Source organism: Dermacentor albipictus, chromosome 5, assembly GCF_038994185.2.
Source record: "Dermacentor albipictus isolate Rhodes 1998 colony chromosome 5, USDA_Dalb.pri_finalv2, whole genome shotgun sequence".
Lineage (NCBI taxonomy): Eukaryota > Metazoa > Arthropoda > Arachnida > Ixodida > Ixodidae > Dermacentor > Dermacentor albipictus.
Genome location: NC_091825.1, coordinates 125,338,132 through 125,359,211, shown reverse-complemented (window position 1 = coordinate 125,359,211; position 21,080 = coordinate 125,338,132). Strand labels below are relative to the sequence as shown.

The 21,080-nt window shown below is 47.4% G+C and overlaps 1 protein-coding gene across 6 annotated transcripts in view; it reads left to right on the top strand.

The window, feature by feature from the left end:
- The window catches only part of LOC135913959 (uncharacterized), a 614,840-nt gene that overhangs the window by 294,935 nt on the left and 298,825 nt on the right, over positions 1 to 21,080 (top strand). Inside the window, exon 5 of one of the 6 annotated variants that reach the window (XM_070538860.1) lies at positions 18,054 to 18,159. The exons of the other annotated variants lie outside the window; for them this stretch is intronic. Coding sequence (XP_070394961.1) covers positions 18,054 to 18,142 — 89 coding nt within the window. The 3' untranslated portion in view covers positions 18,143 to 18,159. Of the gene's footprint in view, positions 1 to 18,053; positions 18,160 to 21,080 lie in introns of those variants that run through there. 6 annotated transcript variants of the gene reach the window in all.

The following is a 21,080-nucleotide window of genomic DNA, read 5'->3' as shown; positions in this document are numbered from 1 at the left end:
ATGGAAAATTAGTGGATAACTATACGAAATATAGTAGTTTCGTCGACCATATAATCTTCGAAGCGTAAGCATACTAAATCAGCAGTCATTATGTCACACGTGCACAAGCAAACATGAACACCTTGCACTCGGTGACCGCGGAAACTCGCTGTCAAAAAAAAAAAAAAAACTGGAGCGAGGAAGTGCGGCAGCAGCAGCGAGCGAATTGACCTCCGTGTTGCCTCTCGCATCAACGCGAACTAAGCCGCGAAATAACAGCGCGCGGTGGACACTGTCCCCGGTGCAGATGGCTTGCAAGATACAGCTGCCCAGGCCACCCGGAGCCTTGCGCGCGACGGAAGATGGCGCGCTTCCTACACGCGTTAATTCGTTGCCTGCGGGAGATTGAACCACGATTGCCGGCTCAACGTCGCACACTTTCGCTCACGCATACAGCACACGGCGCGCGGAGATAATGTTATCGCCCTGGCACCTTAAACGGAACGTCACCGTGACGCTGACGCTGACGGTAGAAATGGGCGTGGAGTGTAGATATAACTGCTGTCGCAATACAAGCAAATTGCGTCAATAAATCCGTAAAGTACGACTTGCACACAACCTAGAGACGTGATAGCGCCCCATAGTAATTCGAATAAGCGAGAAAACGTAATTTTATTAGGCGGAAACTCAAACAAAAAAGCCTTTTCAAGCTGCCGTGTTTTGGTTGAGCACGCCGCGAAAAATCCCGACCGACTAAAGGCTAACGCCTTCGCTCTGAAACAGGAAACCGAATGGCAGCAGTGGTAGGAGCAGTGGCAGCAAAAATATGAAATGAGAAACCAAGGAAAAAAACAAACAATCCAACAAGCAAAACCATTTGCCGTCTCTTGGTCACGAGCTCGAACGGCTAATTTTCAAGGCAAATCTAAGTTCTTGAAAAAACAAAGAGATTTACGAGAGTTCGTATATTTATGTAAAAGGATTACACTGTACATCAAATTATTTCCCAAGTTTTCCTAATTGGGAAGTTTTGGCATATTCTGAACGTTACATTGAAAATTGTGACTCTGAAAGCCAGTCCAAGGATGAGGGTTTCCATGGTACAAAATGCAGGAATGGAATTTCGATATTGGCTCGATTTGAAGTGAAGTCTGCACAATTGCTGTTTCTTTTCTACAAGTGGTAGGTCAATGATGGTGATGATGATGACAAAGAGTATTTATCGGTATGGCTTGAAGGAAGGGGAGGGGGCGGAGGCGTTCTATATAATCGCGGGCAACTCTCCTTGTCAATGAAAGGAAAGCTACGGAGGCAATGCGCGCACAAGGGAGAGCGCTTCTGAAAAGAATCCCGTGTCTTCACCCACGTTAGTTTAGGCTGGGGAAGACAAAACATAAACAACTTGTTAGCAACAGTTAAATAAGATAAAACACACCACTGAATGTAAAGGTTAACTTATTTTGCGGGTTTTCCCTTCCGCGTCTGCGCAAACGCGAAACCATCGCACGTGAAGCTGCGTCGATTCAGCGTCTGCTCCAAGCAAGCAAAAGCACTCGCAAACGCTGGCGGACTACTTGACGCCGTAACACATGTGCAGCAGCCACGCACCCGTAGCTTTCCCTTCATTGGCAGAGACAGTTGCCCATGGCTTCCATGGTGAAACCCAATAGTGATTCCGGAACGACCCTGTCGGAGTCCATTGATCCAGTTGCCGACCTAATCCACTCCTCGTAGGACGAATCTCGCACCGCCCTCAGGTGGCAATCCAGCTGCTCAGCGTGGCGCTGTTATTCTGGTATTCTCAAAACGGATGGGCTGTGGATGCCGCAAGGCCACGCCCCAGTCGTGGCACCTGTGTGGCTCCTGAGGTACTTCTTTGTAAGCGGTCGCTCCAACTTTCCCGATACAGGCGCTTACCGTTTCTTCTAGTGACTGCAGTGCGACGTCAAAGTCGCACGTGGTCACAGCCATTCTTTGCGTACGTCAACTGTGCTCGCTTACGAGCATCCCAAAGTTTGGCATGTGTACATCCTGCGCCGGAGCATCAGCTCGTACATCAGCTCGCACAGCTGCATGCGCAGGCCACGGGATGCCCGGTCTCGTACGGATGCAATCTTTGGTTGCACCGCAAATGTTCTTCAGTAGGCATCCCACCCAATCGTACGCACAGTGCACCCGGTCACATGTTTTTGTTTTATGTTCAAAGTAGCCCACAGCGGATAGTGGTTCACTGCCCTAGGTGTCTGGTTCGCATCGCCAGTCTTACGCCAAAGCTGGTTTGGACAACGTCAGGTCCGGAGTCGCGTTACGTTGTCCACTATGCCGTGCGGCACGGGTGGAATAGTCGAGGTCACCGTGGCATAGTCGAGGTCACCGTGGAATAGTCGAGGTCACCGTGGTGACCTCGGTGACCTCGAGGTCATTGAGGTCACCGTTCCACGGGGCGTGTGATAATCATAGCCCCACCGAGGATGCTTGGCGTAGAAATTTCCGCCTATCAGGAATTCATCGTTTGGGTAATGATTGCGCAAAGCGCGAGTCCATGGGAACGAGCTGCGTGGGCGGTACCTTTAGCTTCCAGGCGCATGTATACCGACACCAGGACAGCACTGCGGTTTGTAATCTGGTAACGGACAGTTACCGTGCACTTCCTGCATGTCAGTCGAATACTTAGACGTGTCAATCTTCGTTTGCGGAATGTCTGTGCGGACAAAGGCAGCCGTTTGTCCCCGTATCACAAATTCATCGGCTGCACCGGCGATACCATTGGGCTGCTGGTTTCGGTGTCGTTCCCTGCTTCGATGCTCGATTGGCGGATGGTAATAACCGCTTAATTGTCGTAATGTCTGATCTCTGCCATTATACTCTTGAAGTATAAGCGCAAGACGGCGTCTGACACAGTCAAACATGAGCTTCTGTTCTGTCGCACAGGTTGATAGCAGCCTGCAGTTCCAATGTAACCCGTGCGGAGCGGTACGCGAAACCAGGCGGGTATTGATGCGAGGCGAAGAGCTGTTGGAGCAAGTCACACTGTCGCTGAAACTGATTCTCCTGCGCTTGTAGAAGAGAATGTACAATTTTTGTACCAGAAGAGCGAGTTCTGTCTGCTCTGTGACAGTAGAAGCTGTTTCTTGCATTTTAGTGGGTTCCTGCGGATCACATGGCTGCTGCTGTCGCTTGGCACGAAGAGATACGAGCCGAGCTGCATGCCTTTCTTTCGTTATCATCTAATTTCTGCCGCAGTTCGGTGTTCTCTCGTGCGAATAATGCGACCTCAGCTTCGACGCAGTCTAGTGGATAGACCAGCTACGATGGTCATTGGTCATTGGTGTCATTGGTGTGGCATAAGGCGAATCACTCGCCGGCTTGTAAGCACTTGGTCGAGTTTGCTTGAGCGCTGCTGCATAGTTGAGGTTGAAGCCGCTTGCTCCTGTTTTTGGTTGTGCGCAGTTCCTTCAGACAGTATTGTAAACCGCTTCATTTATGGTACGTGGCTGCGTTGAGACGCTTTCGCGCTCAAGTAGCTGCTGCGTCGGTTTAACGTCGTGGGGGCTGGGCACTCCTGCTGCGGCTTCTCGTTTTGTGCGCGCCGTGCCTTCTACGACGAGAGCGGGGCCGTGAGAGAAGTTTCTTAGTGAGTTTTGCTTCGGACCTTAGTTTCGCTAGACACTTCGGGTGAGTCGCCGAGTGATCTTCTTCACAGTTACGGCACTTGAGCTTTATTATTTTTTTTTGTATTCCTCGCCAGCACTGCTGCCTTCGTGCTTCTTGCCGAATGTACGAGATACCGCTTCGTTCAGACAGACATCCTTTTTGGTAGACTTGTACTGATAGACGGTACTGGTATCTGTTCGTAATTCACGTCTAGATGCGAAAGCTTGAGAAGCCCGTCTGCTTGCCCCTTGTCGTAAACGAGCAATCGTATGGTGTTAGATGCTGGTTGCAACCCGTACGTCAAAAGTTTGTGTTGACGTCGGCGGATGTAGCCGTCACGAAGCTACGATGGAGTTCCTTGCTTGGTACAGTCGTGAGCGACAGGTTTACCCGTGGTTTACGACTAGCACGAAAGTTTCTAGCGGTGTTTCCTTCTCGGGCCATGTTTAGTGGTACTCGTCAAACGCGTCCTGCAAGAAGACTCGGGCGTCTCGACTTGTCTCCAGCTTCCAAGATGAGAATGCGTTATAAAACAGTTTTTGATACGCGGGCACTACAGTCTCTACTTGCCGCGGCGTTGTCACATCAGATTGTTGACTTGAGAATGTTAGTGCTGGTAGTGTTTGCATGTCTTCTTCGTCACTGGACGGGGCGGACGCGTCTTCGTAGGCTGACAACGTGAAAAGGTTGTGCCACGTACGTTTCGATACCACGCTGGTCGTCGTTGGTGGGCTCGCAAAGCGGTCTCTGTGACGACGGTACCGGCTGCGGCTGCGTTCATTCAGTGGAACCAATTGATCTTTCGTCTTTGGCGTTCGCGTCAATGTTGTTGGTAAGCAGCGGGGTACGTGCTCAAAGCGTTCTTCATGGGTCCCAGCATAGCGTCTGGTGGCAGACGCTCCTAAAACTCCTTCGGGACGCTGCATACCTGCTTCCTAGCTCGAATCTTGGGCTGGCGCCGTGAAAGCTGATTGTCCCCGGTGTTTTATGCGAAGCATACTAGCCGCACAACCACGCTCTTCCTTGCTGCGCCGCGCGCGGCCGCGTAGCTACCATATGACGTCATAACAGCTGCAAAAGCGGAGGCTCAACTCGTGCGCTCGCTTGCGGCCGCGTAGCTACATAGCCGGGTCTCAGCTCGTGCGCTCGCCTGCGGTCGCACAGATGGTACTGTGGCCTAACTCCCGCTCCTCCCGCTAGGGCACTGACGTCACAACAGCTGCAAGCCGGGCTCAACTCTTGCGCTCGCCTGTTGTCGCACAGCCGGTGCTGCGGCCTAACTCCCGTTCCTCCCGCTAGGGCACTGGCGTCATAACAGCTGTATAAAAGAGCGGCGCGCTCTTTTATACAGGTTTCACCAGGCTAAACAGTGGTTCAACAACTAAAATAAAGGCTAGTATGCTTCGCACCCTGGGCTTAACCTTAGCTAAGCCACAGCCATTTTTTGTTCATGGTCGACAGACGGTGGTGGCTTCGATCATGGAGTTTCCTACAAAAATTACTAGAGGAAACTCTGGCGCTGCAGTCGTTGTCCTACCATGGGAATGATGGGAAGTACATGGATTTGTCTGATATTCGTGCTTGTGGATTCAGACATTCTTCTGACTTTGTATATTACGCTATATAAACCTTACTGTCGTATATTTCGGCGCAATCTATATTCTTCGAAATGCAGAAGACGCCGGGAACGCGTACAATTGCTATTATTATCAACGATTGAGCTTGTCCAGGTAACCAAATCGAAACGCGCCAAGCGTCTCAAGGCACTGTCATGCCCGCGATAAACGCATAAGGGCGTCTCATTCGCTTGTCGATACATGCGTCCGTGGCTTAATGGTTTCAAAATCAGCTACTGTGCTAGAGTCCCTGTGTTCGAATCCTGCCGTCGGGCAATTTTAATGATGCTTAATTATTTATTGCGCAACATACTGTTGAAAATGACGAGTTTACAAAGTCACAAAGCCGTCTGAAGCCGAAAGGACGAAGTTTAGGCAAATCCATGTACTTCCCATAATCCCCATGCTGGGACAACCGCTCGCATTGCAGCTCCCGTAGACACTAGCGCCAGAGTTCCCTCTAGTAATTCTTGTAGGAAACTCTATGGCTTCGGTGACATGGGCTCAGCTATCGATGCCGCCTTGACCGTGAATTAGGCTTAGCAAGGCCGCCCGCTGGCGCGAGAAAACGGCCGTGAAACGGCCAACAAGCAACGGACCTTTCCGAGGCTTGTCTCGATGCGCGGCCGATGCGACAGCCAAGAGCAGGGTGTGCGACAGAAGAAATTGAAACGCAAACAGCGCGCGTAACTGTCGAAGGGGATCGGAGCGCCCAGAACAGACGTGCGCTCGAATCCGAACCGAAAGTTCTGGTCAACATAAATTAAGAACCTTTTCCACCCTGTGAAGAGGGAGGTCCAGCGAAGCTGCCGCTATGGTTAGTTTTGCCATGCTTCGCGCTTGCATCCCTGGCCCGATACATCCTCATTATTCTAGGCCCTCCGCCAAGAACAAGGGCATTATTGAACTAAATTAATGTTAAAAAATAAATTGAGTTAGAAAGGTCATGGAGTATAACTGACACAAAAGTTGCAGGCATGATAGCTTACGGCATCTTCATTATTCTAGGCCCTCCGCCAAGAACAAGGGCATTATTGAACTAAATTAATGTTAAAAAATAAATTGAGTCAGAAAGGTCATGGAGTATAACTGACACAAAAGTTGCAGGCATGATAGCTTAAGGCATCTTCATTATTCTAGGTCCTCCGCCAAGAACAAGGGCATTATTGAACTAAATTAATGTTAAAAAATAAATTGAGTAAGAAAGGTCATGGAGTACAACTTATACAAAAGTTGCTGGCATGATAGCTTAAGGTATCCTCATTATTCTAGGCCCTCCGCCAAGAACAAGGGCATTATTGAACTAAATTAATGTTAAAAAATAAATTGAGTCAGAAAAATCATAGAGTACAACTTACACAATAGTTGCAGGCATGATAGCTTCGGATTGTTATTCGAATATAGGAAAAAGAAGTATATCTGTTACGCGAAAACTGAAAGACAAAGCCTTTTTCCAGCTGCCGTTTGAGGTATGTCTTATGTGGCAGCCACCGCTGGGCTGTGCCACCGGTAGCACAACATACGTCCTCATTCTCGTAGGCCCTCCGCCTAGCGTAAATGCTTTTTAAACTTCGCTTGTTTTCTTATCTTTCCTGCCCTTACCCCATCCCCTGCACAGATTAGCCAACCGGACACTTAACCTGCTTAACATCTCTGCTCTTGTTCTCCTCCCTTCCTTTATTACTGAAGTAAACGAATTTCTCAAAGTAAAATGTGTCAGAGAATGGTAAAGTACGACTTGCGCGCAACCTGGAGACATGATGGCATCGGATCATAATTCGAATATAAGAGCAACCATGATTCTGCTAGCTAGCGTTATTGTTACTAGATGGCGTAGTAATAATTTGGAACTCATTTTTTTAAAGATATATGAGAGTTTTCTCCCAAATTGCCCTTTACATTTGCCGCATTTTCACCGAATTCGATGTTGTACAGAGAGAGAGAGAGGAAAGGGGAAAGGCAGGGAGGTTAACCAGAGAAAAAAAAATCCGGTTGGCTACCCTACGCTGGGGAGAGAGGGGAGGGGGAGGTAAAGTGGAAACAAAGTAGAGATAAGGAAAGGAAGGAGCATAGACACACGATCACAATCGGTCACTGTCGCCGAACACTGTCATCGCACAGCACACTGACACTTGTAGCACTATCAACATCTGTTCAGGCTACAGTCGCCTGTCCAGCTCTGTCGCCCTCAAGAACCGCAACAGTGCCCTCGTCGCCCTCTGCTGCGATGGCTTATGATGGCGGTATCTGAAAATGAGTTCCTCTGTGAGAGGTCTTTGGTCAAAGCGCGCTATCGCGGTTGCAAGTGATTGTCTCTGTAAAGAATATCGAGGACAGTCACAAAGAAGGTGTTGAAAAGTCTCCTCGTTACCGCAGTCCTCACACGAGGCGTCGTCGGCCCATCCAATTCGGTAAGCGAAAGACTTGGTGAAAGCCACCCCTAGCCATAGTCGACAAAGCAACTGTTGTAGGACCCTGGGAGACACCCAGATAAAACATTTGTCGTTCGTCACTCATGGCATGCTTGCTATTTCAACGAAATGTAAGCAACGTGCCTCGCATAGTTCAACGCGAATACCTGGGGAAAGCAACTATACACGCCTCTTATAACGTGTGCATATTGGTAGAAGACGAGTATTCAGTCATTATTTTCAAAGCATGTGATTAAGCTACACATTTCGAGCTTTCGATACAAGTTGCCCATAGAGTGCGCCCCCCCCCCCGTCCCCCCATTCCTCGATATGAAATTTCTGAAGTTTGTGGTCCTTACAGGAATCAGACAAACATTTTTCAGCGTTTCATACAGCGCCTCCAAATGGGCCAAAATTAGAGTTTAGCAAGGTGACGCATACACTTCGAAATTTGCCAGCTTGTGGCTCCTAACATTCCCCATTCTTGTTCGAAATATTAAGTTCGTGAGTGAAGTAGTTTTTTCAGGTAATTGTGAAAACTGACATATAACGATTTTTTAGCGCTTATAGTCACATAATGGATTGGAGCTCATACGGCAGGCATTACCAAGTCATAACGAGCAGCCTACCATCGCGAAGGACGAGTGCGCTTCGAGGATCTAATTACTATCGCAGTACTCACAGCACGTCTTTACGAGGCCTGGAGCCTCCGCAGAGGGGACATTAGTTCACAACTAGAAGTGAAAAGAGCGGCATCATAGAACACGTGGACAACATAAAAAAAAATTAGCATCTTGCCCGGGCGCGCATAACAGTTTTACTCAATCGGTGTCTTGGGCAGCCGACTAAAACTGGGTATAGCCTGGCCCCTCGTTAATGGGCACTATTAGCCAAGAAACCCCTTTAGCCACCTGCGCGATTGGGTGCGCCCGAAAGAGTGGATCAAGTTTCTGAGACGCGGCACTGTGTACTTCGTTAGCGTTTACCAAAAACAAGATAACTACGAAATTCTACAGGAAGGCTTTCCTGAGGAACTCCTGTCCAATCACCAGGGAACGGAGACCAATTTGTGAAAATGCACTTCATTAAATTTCAAGTTGTTAGCATTGTTAGTACATGTAAAAGAAGTTGAAGTTTACCCTATGTCTGGAGGAGAGGTTTAAATTGTTTGGCTATATTCCCGCCAAGATTTTGTCGTCTCGCACCGATAAACCAAGAAATGCGAAGAGCAAAGTAGAGTGCGTAAAGCTTGGCGTGGCAGGTTGGCAAAATGCACTGACGTCACTCCAAGGCCAACCAAATGCGGGGCTCAAACGAGGAGAATCGGTGGAAGAGATGCGGGGAAATGAGCTTCAAGGTCAAAGGAGACGTGCGGTGCGTCTTGCTGCAGAAAAAAAAAGGGCGAGCGCAGTTCCGCCAGAAACACGATGCATCGATTGCGACAGCGATTTATTAGACCGCTATAGGAAGTAAGGATAGTATTTACCGGCCGCATATACTGGTAAGCATTCCCCTTGTAACTAAATTGCAAGCATCGTGCTGGGCGCGCACAGGCAAACATGGCCACATCTCCTTCGATGACCGCGAATGCTCGCAGTCAAAACGCTTTCGTGCGGAAGAGCGGCTGCAGGAGCGAGCCGAATCACTCTTCGCGCTTCCTCTCGCTTCAACACGAACTATGAGAGGCGAGAACACAGCGCACACGAAGCCATCAGCCCTCGGCGCGCAATGGACTCTCTACCCAACGCAGATCGCGTTGAAGATAGGGCCCGCACGGACGCGTTCAGCTGTGCCATACACAGCCACCGCTGCAGTAGAACTCCCCCCCCCCCCTCTGCTGCCTTATTATTATTATTATTTGTTTTGAACACATATACACATATACACAGGTATTAGGAAAGGGAAAGCGAGGAGCAGGCTGGCAACTGCCACCGGAAGGGGCACAACGCCTGCCTACTCTTCTGAAGGGAGGTGACAGCAACACAGAAATAGAAGATAGGAAGGAGGGGACGAAAAGGAAAGAGGAAAGGAGAGCAACAGGACACTGCAACAGGACAAATCTAAAGACTAAAGTAGAACTCTGCAGCCGGAATCAAAGTGACGCCGCGTCGAACAGCCTCCACAATTATCAACCACATCCATGGCTAGCTCGCTATGCGGCTAATTGTGTTCTCCACGATGAGACGCCAAGTAAAGCTGCACGTAATCACCGGTTCACAATATGGTAATCACCGGTTCACAAGGTGTTTGAACCCGCCACCTCCCATCTTCGAAGGAAGAAGCGTTAGGGTACAGTACTGATCACGCACAGTAGGACCGGACAGCATGTGATGGAAAACGACGCACTTCCTCCATTGTGCGTCCGACATCCAGCCATTATCCTTCTCGGCTCGCACTCTTTCCCGCGCACCCATAGCCTACGGCGCGCATCGCACTTTGACTTTATGCGGGACGTCGCGGCAACAGAGACGACGAAAACGATGACAACAGCGCGAATTCAGCTGCAGTGTCCATGTAATTGCTATCGCAATAAAACTATGCAAAGCGGAAGCATCGTCACGCTCTGCTCAATTGGCTCTCAGGCGGAGCCAATGCCACGTTACATCGGTCGTTGCTGGGTCTAGCGTTGTCCGAATGAACCCTAGACTTCCCGATTTGCAGCTGCGTACATGGCAGGGGTCTGAGCATGACTAGGGTCCTAGCGTAACTAGCTGGAGTAGCAGACAGTAAAGGTCAAACTACAAATGTCGACGGTTACCCTTCGGTATCATCTCGTGATCCAATGAGGTCCGACGCCTGCAAAGCCGCTGGCAAGGCTCCTTATGACGCCAGCGTAGGGTGCCTTTTTGTGCCTCAACGTCCCCCTCGAGTGCCGCTAGGTGCTGGGTGCCGTCAGCCACGTCGTTTGCTGCAGCGTCCGCAATGTCAGTGTCCACTATTCGGCGGCGCCCGATATCAGAAGCCTTTCAGAGTAAAGAATAGATCTTGCATAGAAAACAATTGATTAAAATCAATATTAGAGGAGCTTAGGGATGGTGCTGTAGGCCATTTTACGTGGACACCTTTCGTGGACGAAAAATAACACTTTCTGTCAAGGAGCGTCGTCATTTGTTTCTAGTCTATTTGAAAATGAATAGCAACTTCTTTCGCTTTCTTTCTTTCTTTCTAAATTTCTTTCTTTCTTTCTTTCGTTCTTTCTTTCTTTCTTTCTTTCTTTCTTTCTTTCTTTCTTTCTTTCTTTCTTTCTTTCCCCGTTTTCCGTCACGTTTATTCCATGTGGGTCTACAAAGTGCAGGCGCTGGCACGATATAGGTGCACCAAGGTGCGCGTCAAATTCCGGCCTGTCACCGACATTGATGAACGCTTCCTGCGGCAGTGCTGCCTTCGAATCAATCGCCCGCCGCTGGAACCATCTCCTCGATGGACTTCTTGCCAGCGCGCTTGACACAAATGGCAACAGGCTTTTCCAGCCAAAGCTATCAGCATAAAAAACTGCCTGAGTGCCAGCCCTGAGGCGAGCGGAGGAGAGCTCGGGTCTGCTCCGTCTATTCATTGACACGGGACCCGACGTCGTCGGTGCGTGGGTTTGGTCGGACAGTAATTGCGTGCGCGGACTCACAGCAACGGTGTAGCTGGTGACAGTGATGGAAAGGTGTGCAGTGGCCTCAATAAGTGTGGCTACTTATACTTGACGGGGACGGTTCTCTTCTCTTCGAATTAAGTGTTCGTGCGCTCGCCACGGTGTAGCTTAGTGGCTATGGCGTCACGCAACTGAGTTCGATGTTGGCGAGTTCGATCCCAGAAGCGGCGGCCCCATTTCGATGGGGGCCACAAGAAATAACGATCGTCTGCTTAAGTTTTGGTGTGCGTCCGAAAATCTAGAGGTGTGGGGGGCGGGGGGGGGGGTGAAAATTAGTCCTGTGCTCACCACAACGTGGTAAGAGAGCGTTATTCTGGCAAGCAAGGCTCCCAAGTTCAAAGTGTCCGTACTCGTCTTCTCCGTCGATTATGCTTTCAATTGTTTCGCCGGAATGCGGAATTTCTGCCTTTTTGCGTGATTTTTACTGGAGCTTCGACTCATGTGGGTAAGAAAAAAAATGCTTGTGTATGCATTAGCCCAGTTGAAAAACACAACAGGAAATTTTCACAGTCTGTCGTATTTTGGGACGTTGTTTCTGTAGTTCTGTTGCCTGTAGTTCTGTTGTCTGTAGTGTGACGTCCTGTAGTAGAAAGTTCTGTAGTTCTTGATCAATATTTAATTAAAAATTGACAGAGACGTCCGTAAGGTTATGTAAATTTGTTAGTACAAAAAACAACATAAAAGTAAAAAAAATTAAAAAAAAAACGTTTTCGCCTAGGATTCGAACATGCGACCTCACAATTCCCAGCCCGACATCTTACCACTGCACCACCCCTGACTTTTTTTTTCTTTATTGCATGGGATTATCGTTACTGTCAAACCGCTACAGTTACATCACATATGATCATACAAGAGAAACAAATTCACAGAAAGTATACAGTCCAATGACAGTTCAAAATTCTGGCAAACAAACACAAGCGTCCAGGTGTGAAATCCATTCAGGGACGGGATCATATGTAAGCACCACACTCCGGACTTGAGCAGTCTCTTCACGGAAGATAGACCTTGTCGAGCGAGGTGGCTCGGCATGTCTGTCGATCATTCGACTTCTCCATAATGAATAAAGTCCTAATAACATAAACAAATCCTATGGTGTATTACTGGCTGTCTTTTTGAAAGGAAGGAACCGGATACCATAACATGTGAGAGGAAAGTCTTTTTTGATAGTTCTTTGTAAAATGTCCCAAAAAAGAATGCGTCACGACAAAGTATAAAGCAATGTTCTATTGTCTCGGGTTGATTGCAAAGCCTACAATTTGTATTCCAGGGTACATAGAGTCCTTTTTCCTGAAGCCACGTTTTAACTGGCAGTGTGGAGGTGTGCAGCTTAAAGAAAAACGTTTTTGCTGCTGGCGCAATGCACATTCTACGGACACGGCAAAGAACATCTTGACCAAATAGAGACAGATACGGCTTTCGGTACAGCGGTTCAGGGAAAAGGTTATCTATAAGTGCTGCATTTAGCGACGTGCGATTAACGGTAAACAAATATTCAAGGTTGAATCTGGCTTTTAAGAAAGAAATAGTGTCGACAAGTTCCTTTAAGAAGCCCCATAACGGTAGTTCTTGAGCAACGTTTGTCGTGACAAAAAGAAAAGGGAGGTGTGGCGCAAGACGTGCTCGATTAACTGCGAGAAGGAATGGATGACGGACATTTTTAAGGTAAAATAAGCGCATGACCAATTGTCGCACAAACAAATGCACAAGACCCAGGCCTCCCTTTTCAAGCGGGAGAAAAAGGTTATCCCTTCTCATGGCTTCCCATGATGAATGCCAAATAAAACATGCAAATATTCTATGAAATGCCTGGACATGGACACGTGAGCAGTGCAATACCTGCAGAACATAAAGAAGCTTAGAAGCGAGAAATGTATTGCATGCCTTAGCTCTCGCAAAAATGGAGAGATCACGTCCTTGCCAGGTTGTCACCTTTCTACGGATAGTGGTTATCGTGGACGCCCAATGAGGTCCACTATTACGGAAGTTATCGAGAAGTACTCCAAGATATCGCAACGGAGACTGATTCCAATGAATATTCGCGAATACAGAGGGAGTGAGCGCCCACATGCCTAGCCAAAAGCCTCTACTTTTGTCAAAATTTACAGTAGCTCCTGCAGTCTCACAGAAACGCAGGGTAGCGTTTATTGCCTTGGTAATGCTTGGCTTATCGACGCAAAAGAAGGCAATGTCATCTGCATAAGCTAGCACTTTAATTTCCTCATCGGCATACATATATCCTTTAATGCTCGAGTCACAAAGCACGCTTAAGCAAAGCGGTTCTAAGTATATGGCGAAGAGTAACGGCGAGAGCGGACAACCTTGACGAACGGATGACTGTAGTTGTATTATATCTGAGAGGGTACGATTCACAATTAACTTTGTAGTGCAGTGTTTATAACAAAGTGTTATACCATTGTATAATACATCCCCTAACTGAAGATGTCGCAGTAGTTGGAATAAAAATTCGTGTTGAACCTTATCAAAGGCTTTGGCGAGGTCAATCTGGAGAAGAGCTACTTGATCCGTACTACCCCCAAGGCACTCAAGAACTGAACGTGCGATATGAACATTTGTCTGTATAGAGCGGCCTCGAATTCCGCATGTTTGATGATCACCTACTAATTTAGTAATGACTGTCTGCAATCTATTTGTCAGTATTTTTGCAAATATTTTGTAATCCACGTTACATAATGATATCGGCCTATAACCGTTTACTCTCTTTATTGTTTCATCATCAGTGCTTTTTGGTATTAAGGTTGTGTGGCCCTGATAGAAAGATGGAGGAAGCTCACCATATTGATAGGCTTCCTCGAAAAGTTGCTGCAGAAAAGGACACAGGAATTCCTGAAATTTTATATAAAATTCAGCACTAAGGCCATCAGGACCAGGCGTCTTGTTCCTCTGCAGCGTTTCAACGGCAAAATTAATTTCTTCTCGAGTTATTGGCCCATCAACGCTGAGTCGATCATCTTCTTCTAAGTGTGGCATAAGCGAAATAAACTGATCAGCGTTTTCTTCGTATCCATTCTGAGGCTTAACTGCAGCGAAAAGATCTTTATAGTGAGCTTCAAATAGGCTTATTATTTGGGGCGTGTCTGTGTATATAGACCCACCAGACTCAATTTCTAATATTTGCTTAGAAAGCGCGTATCGCTTCTCATCACCGAGAGCCCTTTTTGTGGGCTGTTCCTCTGTGAAGCGAGTTGTGCGTGAACGAACCATTGCTCCATTGTACACTTCCGTCTCATATTTCTGTACTTGTGCGCGAACTATGTTTATTTCATCGCTATACAACCCTGGTTCCTGGCTTTCGAAAGCGTGCAGCTTGTGAAGTAGATCATGAAGGTAATGCTTTTCAGCTTTTTTTCTTTGAGACAGCTCACATGAAATGGCAATCGCCTCATTTTTTACTCTATTTTTGAACATTTCCCATCGAGCAAACAAAGGAAGCTGTTGACATTGTGTTATTTCTAGCCATAATTCTTTCACTTTGTTTACAAAACTTTCCTCTCGCAAAAGTTGTGTATTAAGTTTCCACAGTTCCCAGTTTGGAGCAAACCTGCGGAATTTTCGGGGACCCCATGAAACAGCTACTAAACAGTGGTCTGTGAAAAATACAGGCTTCACGGCGTAGTTGTGAATGTTAGACCAGAGACTCGTCGAAACATACACACGATCAAGTCGAGCATGGGAGACGCCTTGAAAGTGCGTGAACCGCACCCAAGATGGGGTGTAGGCGCCCACGTCTATTAGATTGTGATCTTCCGTTAACTGATGCAGGGAAGCAGCACTTGCATCATAACGATTAGTTAGGTATGAGTGGTCTCTGGAATGACAAACACAGTTGAAGTCTCCCAACAGTACCAAATCTCTGTCAGTATCTAGGAGCGGAGCAAGTGAGAGGAAGAAAGCCTTCCTCTCACTCACTTTTGAGGGAGCATAAACGCAAATGAATCGCCAATTACGGGAATGAAAAGAGAGGTCACAGCATATAAGGCGGCCTTCCCCATCAACACGCAGCGACAATGAAGAATGATTTAACTGCTTTCTGACTAACAAAAAGCATCCAGCGGAAGCACCACATGCTTGGCTAATACACACCTCGTAATCAGGTTGAAAAGTTTGCAGCGCAAGGTTGACATCACCAGCAGACGATATCTTTGTCTCTTGCACTGCACCAACATCAACTTCATGCTGCCTAAGCACGTGTAGTAACTGCCGCTGACGCCTTATATTCCTCAGCCCACGTACGTTGAGTGTCGCTACACATAAAGGGAGGGTGAAGGCGGTAGCCATTTTGCTCACCTAAAGCTTTTGTATTTCATTGCCCTTGGCCACAGGTAAATCTGTGGTCTTGCTCCCTTTGGGCTTCTTTGTGCCACTCTCCTGACTACGCTGATATAACCGGCGGAGCACATTATCACCAGGAGAGGGAGTTTGCTGAGCACTAGGAGACACTTTCTCGGGCGCCGGTAGTGCACATTCTGTTGCTTCGTCATTGCATGGTGCCGGACGTTTCCTGGCCTTGCTGATGTCCATCGCCTCTTCCTCTTCTTCCTTGTCATCAGGGGGCTTTTCTTTAAAGCTTGCTAGGCCAGGTAGGCAAACTGAGTCATCCTCGCCGGAAGCTTCGCTAGTCTTACTTGAGCTGTTATGACTGGTTGGCATTGGCTTCAAGGTCTCCTGGTCCTCGTCCCTAATGCCACCTGTAGTCTCTCCGGTGGCATCTACTACCTCTGTAGAATCCATGAGGTGGTCCAGTTGTGGCTCGTCTGCGCTATATTGCCCAGAACGAAGCTTATTGGCGTAGGTGGACACGCAGGCGTCCGCTGAGTGACCAAATCGATGGCACTGTAAGCATCTCGGTGTTCTGCATTGTCGTCGAACACCACCCCTGACATGCTATTCGAGTGTACGTTTTGGCCATGTGAATAGTACGACGTGCTGATACGCTGGTGTTTACATTTGCATTTTGAGAGGCAAGATCCGCTATCACTCCACCGCGTCAAGTGCCGCATCTCTAGAAGTGCAAGAGTGTTCGTACCATTGACAGGTACATTGTGCAGTACTAGAACATCGATTTTGATGTACGATATCCATATTAAATAAGGAATTCAGAAATAGACAACGTTGACTTTTAGGGTTATTACTGCTAGTTTCGACAGTTGTCTCTCGTTCTTTACACTTTTGAGCACGCATATATTTCGTGTGTTCAATGCAAAATAGCTAGATAAACATTCGTGGATGAGAGTTCTTTCTGACAGCATACTGGCTTCTCACGGCAGCACTGTACCAGATTAATGAGACCCGAGCGAGACAGCTTTTCACGCAACTTTGTGGAACAACCCAAATCTTCTTTTCCGCTTCGCATAAGCTTGTGAAATATTCCTGGGAAATTAACTAATGTGTCAGTGTAACAGCACATGTAAGTCCACAGGCCTGTGTGCGACATCTTACCAAAAAAAAAAAAAACGGGGACGCAGCCATTCCCGCGGATGGTATGATTTTGTTCAGCGGCCGATTTTGAGCAGGCCGGTAGGGCGTTGCTGGTGCCGCGTCGTCACGGCACAATTATAACTATTCGCCACGTCGACTTTAATACCGGTGTCGGTGCCATCAACATTGCCGGCTTCAGAGAAGCGCGATTGAATACCGCGCAAGAGAAAAGTACAGTGTACACCACCGATGCGAAAACATACAATTTTAAAGGAACGCGACGGAAAGCGCTTCTGTTGCGACTTCGGAACTCTTGGCCGTCGCGACCGAATGTTTCTGCTGCGACGTCAGAATTGGTGTCGTAACGTCGGAGTCGCTGTCAGGATATAAAGCTGTTGTTCCGACTTCAGAACTCTTGTTGTCGCGACAGAATGCTTCTGTTGCGAAATCAGAATTTCTGTCGTAACGTCAGAAATGTCTCCCAATTAAGAAATGTCAACAACTTCTGTCGTACAACAGAATTTCTGTAGTTGCGACAGGAATTCCTTTTGTCTTTTTCAACCGGGCACTACAGAAGCTTGTCGCATCACACAATTTTAGTGCACTTCTGTTGTCATCATTGGGTACATGCTGCGGCGATAGGTTTCCGTTGTGGAACAGTTCTCTGTAGTACAACAGAAGTTTGTCCATTACTTCAGGAACACTTTTGTTATGACAACTGGGGGCCTGTTGCAATGATAGGTTTCTGTAGTACAACAACATTTTTCTGTAGTACAACAGAAGTTGGTCGCATTACTTCAGGAACACTTCTGTTGTGACAATTGGGGGCCTGTTGCCACAATAGGTTCCTGTAGTATTTCAACAGCTCTCTGTAGCACTACAGAAGTTTTTCGGGTTACTTCAGGAACATTTCTGTTGGGACAACAGGGTGCCTGTAGTGATGACAAATTTTTCTGTAGTACTACAAAAATCTGTTGTAGAGCTTCAGCTTTCTGTTGTAACAACAGACATACAACAGACTGTACTTCTGTAGTAGCAACAACAAATGTCTGTTGTACATCAGAAAAGTCTGTCGCTCCATCAGGAATCTGTAGTTACTACAGAAAAATCCTGTTGTACAACAGAAATTTCTGTAGTTGCGACAGGAATTCCTGTTGTCTTTTTCAACTGGGAGTGCATTAGCCTTGTGGGGAACCGCGTTTTAATCTAGACATTCGCGAGTAATCACGCCGAATAGGACGCTAATACCGGTAATGATAATAGCTGCAGATTCGAAAGGTGAAATTCGAAACTTATACCCGGTGATTCTCTTTGCAGATGGAGAAGACGGGATTCAGGTGTTGCGCTCACAGCAATTTTCAACCATCCACCAACACCAGAACACGCGCAATTATTCCCGGTGTTAATACCCGTGACGGCCAACTTACTCTGGCATTACTTTTATTTAATGTGGAATAAACGAAAGGCAAGGAGCTTGTGCTTTATATTAAAACCTATATAATATTTCAATTATGAATGGACATAGCGGACATATAAACAAAGTACCAATGCGATCAACTAGTGTACTAAATTTTGTACTTCAATTTTTCGCACTGGGGAAACATCTTAACTGGAACAGCAGTGCATTACGCTGGAGATTTCAAGTCTGTACATATCTCTCGGGACTGGTGCAAAGCACATACTTTCTCGCACAAGATTGTGCTTTGATTACTGTCCAACTTCAGTTCTGGATCTGCAACATGCCCCACATAAACCGTTATTATAAAGTTCCATAGTGAAATAATATTAAACAGTAATTAACTTGTTGATTATCGCTGAATTTCAAATATCCCGTGTGGATGTGAAGTTTGGTCAGTTTGGTTAGATTGGTTAGCTAAGAAATATATTCTTTTTAAATCCGCCTCTAGTTCTTTAAATTTATTCATATGAGACAGCAGTCGAGTAAGCATGAGGTATACATCGTCTTCATGCGAGGTCGAAGTGGAACTTCCGAACTGATAATCTTTCACACTGTGGTGTCAGTGTAAACAGTGACACATTCAAGGGCGAGACAAGAATGGCCTGATTTGAAGATCAGCGGCGTTCACAGTAATTAAACCCTCAACCATCAACAGTGTAAGATAGTGTGTATAATTTTTCATTAACTTTTAATGTGAACAGAGGTCTGCGCCTGTAAGCTACCAACCCAACCTGTTTATCTCAATGCACGCGTGTGTGTGTCCACCGTCTGGTTTTTTGACGTCGCGAAATTCATACTCACGTGAAACGAGCTCATACGAAGGGTATACGGCATGCATGTACGCGTCCCGCTACTCTCCGTATACTTAGCTGGCACCTAAACACACGTTAGCAACAACAACAAAAATTACTTATACGCTAACACTCTATATCGAGACAAATGCCGGCTAGTCGTGATGCAAAGGTGTCCGGCCAATCTCAAACAACATTTGCGAACGAATTGCCTTTTAAATTCGGTTCCGTTGTTTATAGCTGCGTTTACACGAATGCGACAAGTGGCACGTCGCGTCAGGTTTCTATAGCATCGCAACCATAGATACGGCGGTAGTACGCCATGAAGACGAATCGCATCATCGCGGCAGGAAAGGGCAGATCGGGACTGCTAAGTCGACTGTCGCAATGCATGCAAACGCTGGCGTGTCGCATCGAGAGAGAGAGAGAGAGAGAGAGAGAGAGAGAGTTGCCAGCACTTGCTCTCCATCACTGACCGGCGAAACCCATACGCCGGAATCCGGCTGCGGCTCGTTCCAGGCGAATGCGTATTCGTCGCTTGTAAACGCTGTCGCATATTATTACCCTGATGCACCAGAAAATAACGTCGCATTCGCCTAAACGCTGCGTGCGAAACTGTGGTACGCAAAGCGGACCGCGCGTCTTCAAACCCGCACAATTCCCGAACGCCATGGCAAGTCTTCAGGTCCTGTGCGAATACGAATGTATATACCGGTCGCAGATCTTTCACTGTGGGCGCCGATGAGTTCCACGGTTTCGCTTCTAACGCACAATGTACACAAGCGCGCCCAATTTCGCGTCCCGCCAGCGGCAGATGGCGTCGCAAGTCCGGAGGTTTGTGAAGGAGAAGGCGCAGGCGAGCCGCGCTTGCTTGGCGCCGGTGATCAGTCACGCCTCGCTGGCCTAAAAGCGTCGCCACACCGTGCATTTCCACCTGTCACGCTCGGAGACAGGCCCGCGCGTCCATAATGCGAGCGTACGTGCGTGCACCCCGCGTACCGTTTTGTTTGTCAGCGTTTTTGTGTATCTTTTCGTACTTGGTTGTAGGATATGGGGGCTACCGTTTCCGCCATTCGATGCTACTCAGTTGTTTTCCATTGTGGCCATTTGCCCGATGTTTTCAGATGTGGGGCGTACCCATAACAAAATAGCATTTCCGGTGGTGACTATATAGGCGTGCCTTGGCGAACTACGAGTCGTATGCTGCTCTTCTGGGTACTCCTTCTGTTTACCGTGCCGGTGTTTAAGATACTCGCGCAGTGTGCAGTTATACTGGCAAAGCTGAGTGTGACGTACAGAGTGCATGATAAGCAGAAGGCGTATTCAGACGACCGGCTAAAGGCTGCAACGTATCGGTGGCACCTCTATAGATTACATACAGTCATGGCGACGTCGACGGTGACGGTCATGGTGACGCCTACGTCAACATATTCTTTCGTGGCTGCCTGCACGCTTCTTTCTCTGCTGCCTCTGAAAAGAGCTGTAAATTAGGGTGAATAATTATTGAGGGCAGGAGTGCCAATATCGCTACGCAAAAGCGGAGTCGTTGTCAAAAGGAGACAGCAGTCCTAGCTCCAATTTCCTACGAAAACCCCCACCACATTGGCTGTAAACTCATACAAACTTCTTTTTTTTTTTACGCTTTGTTGCTCGGTCTCTATCTGAATGCTGGAATGGCAGCGAACGAGCAGCAAGGAAATAACTACCATAGTGAGACGTATTAATCATCCATCGCTGTTCTAACCATGGGGCTTTTGTTAATAATGTGCAATAATAAATGAAGAACCAGACAATCGAAGGAAATAAAAGAGCTACAACACTGACAGCTTGCAAGGCAAAGCGATTTTGTCACAGCCTGGCAAGAAAACTAATTTACCCTGTAAGCGCTCTGATAGACTTGCTCGGAGCGTGTGATGTGTTGATGGAAGAAAGGCAGGGGGACAAATCAAGGAGCGAATAGACACAGTACATAACGAAATTGCTTGGTTGTATGCAAATTCGTTGAAACCAAATGCCTTGTAAACGCAATTCCCTCACCGTCCATTGTATGTGCATGTTTTCATGTCGAATAAAAATCGAATGGACGCAATCCCT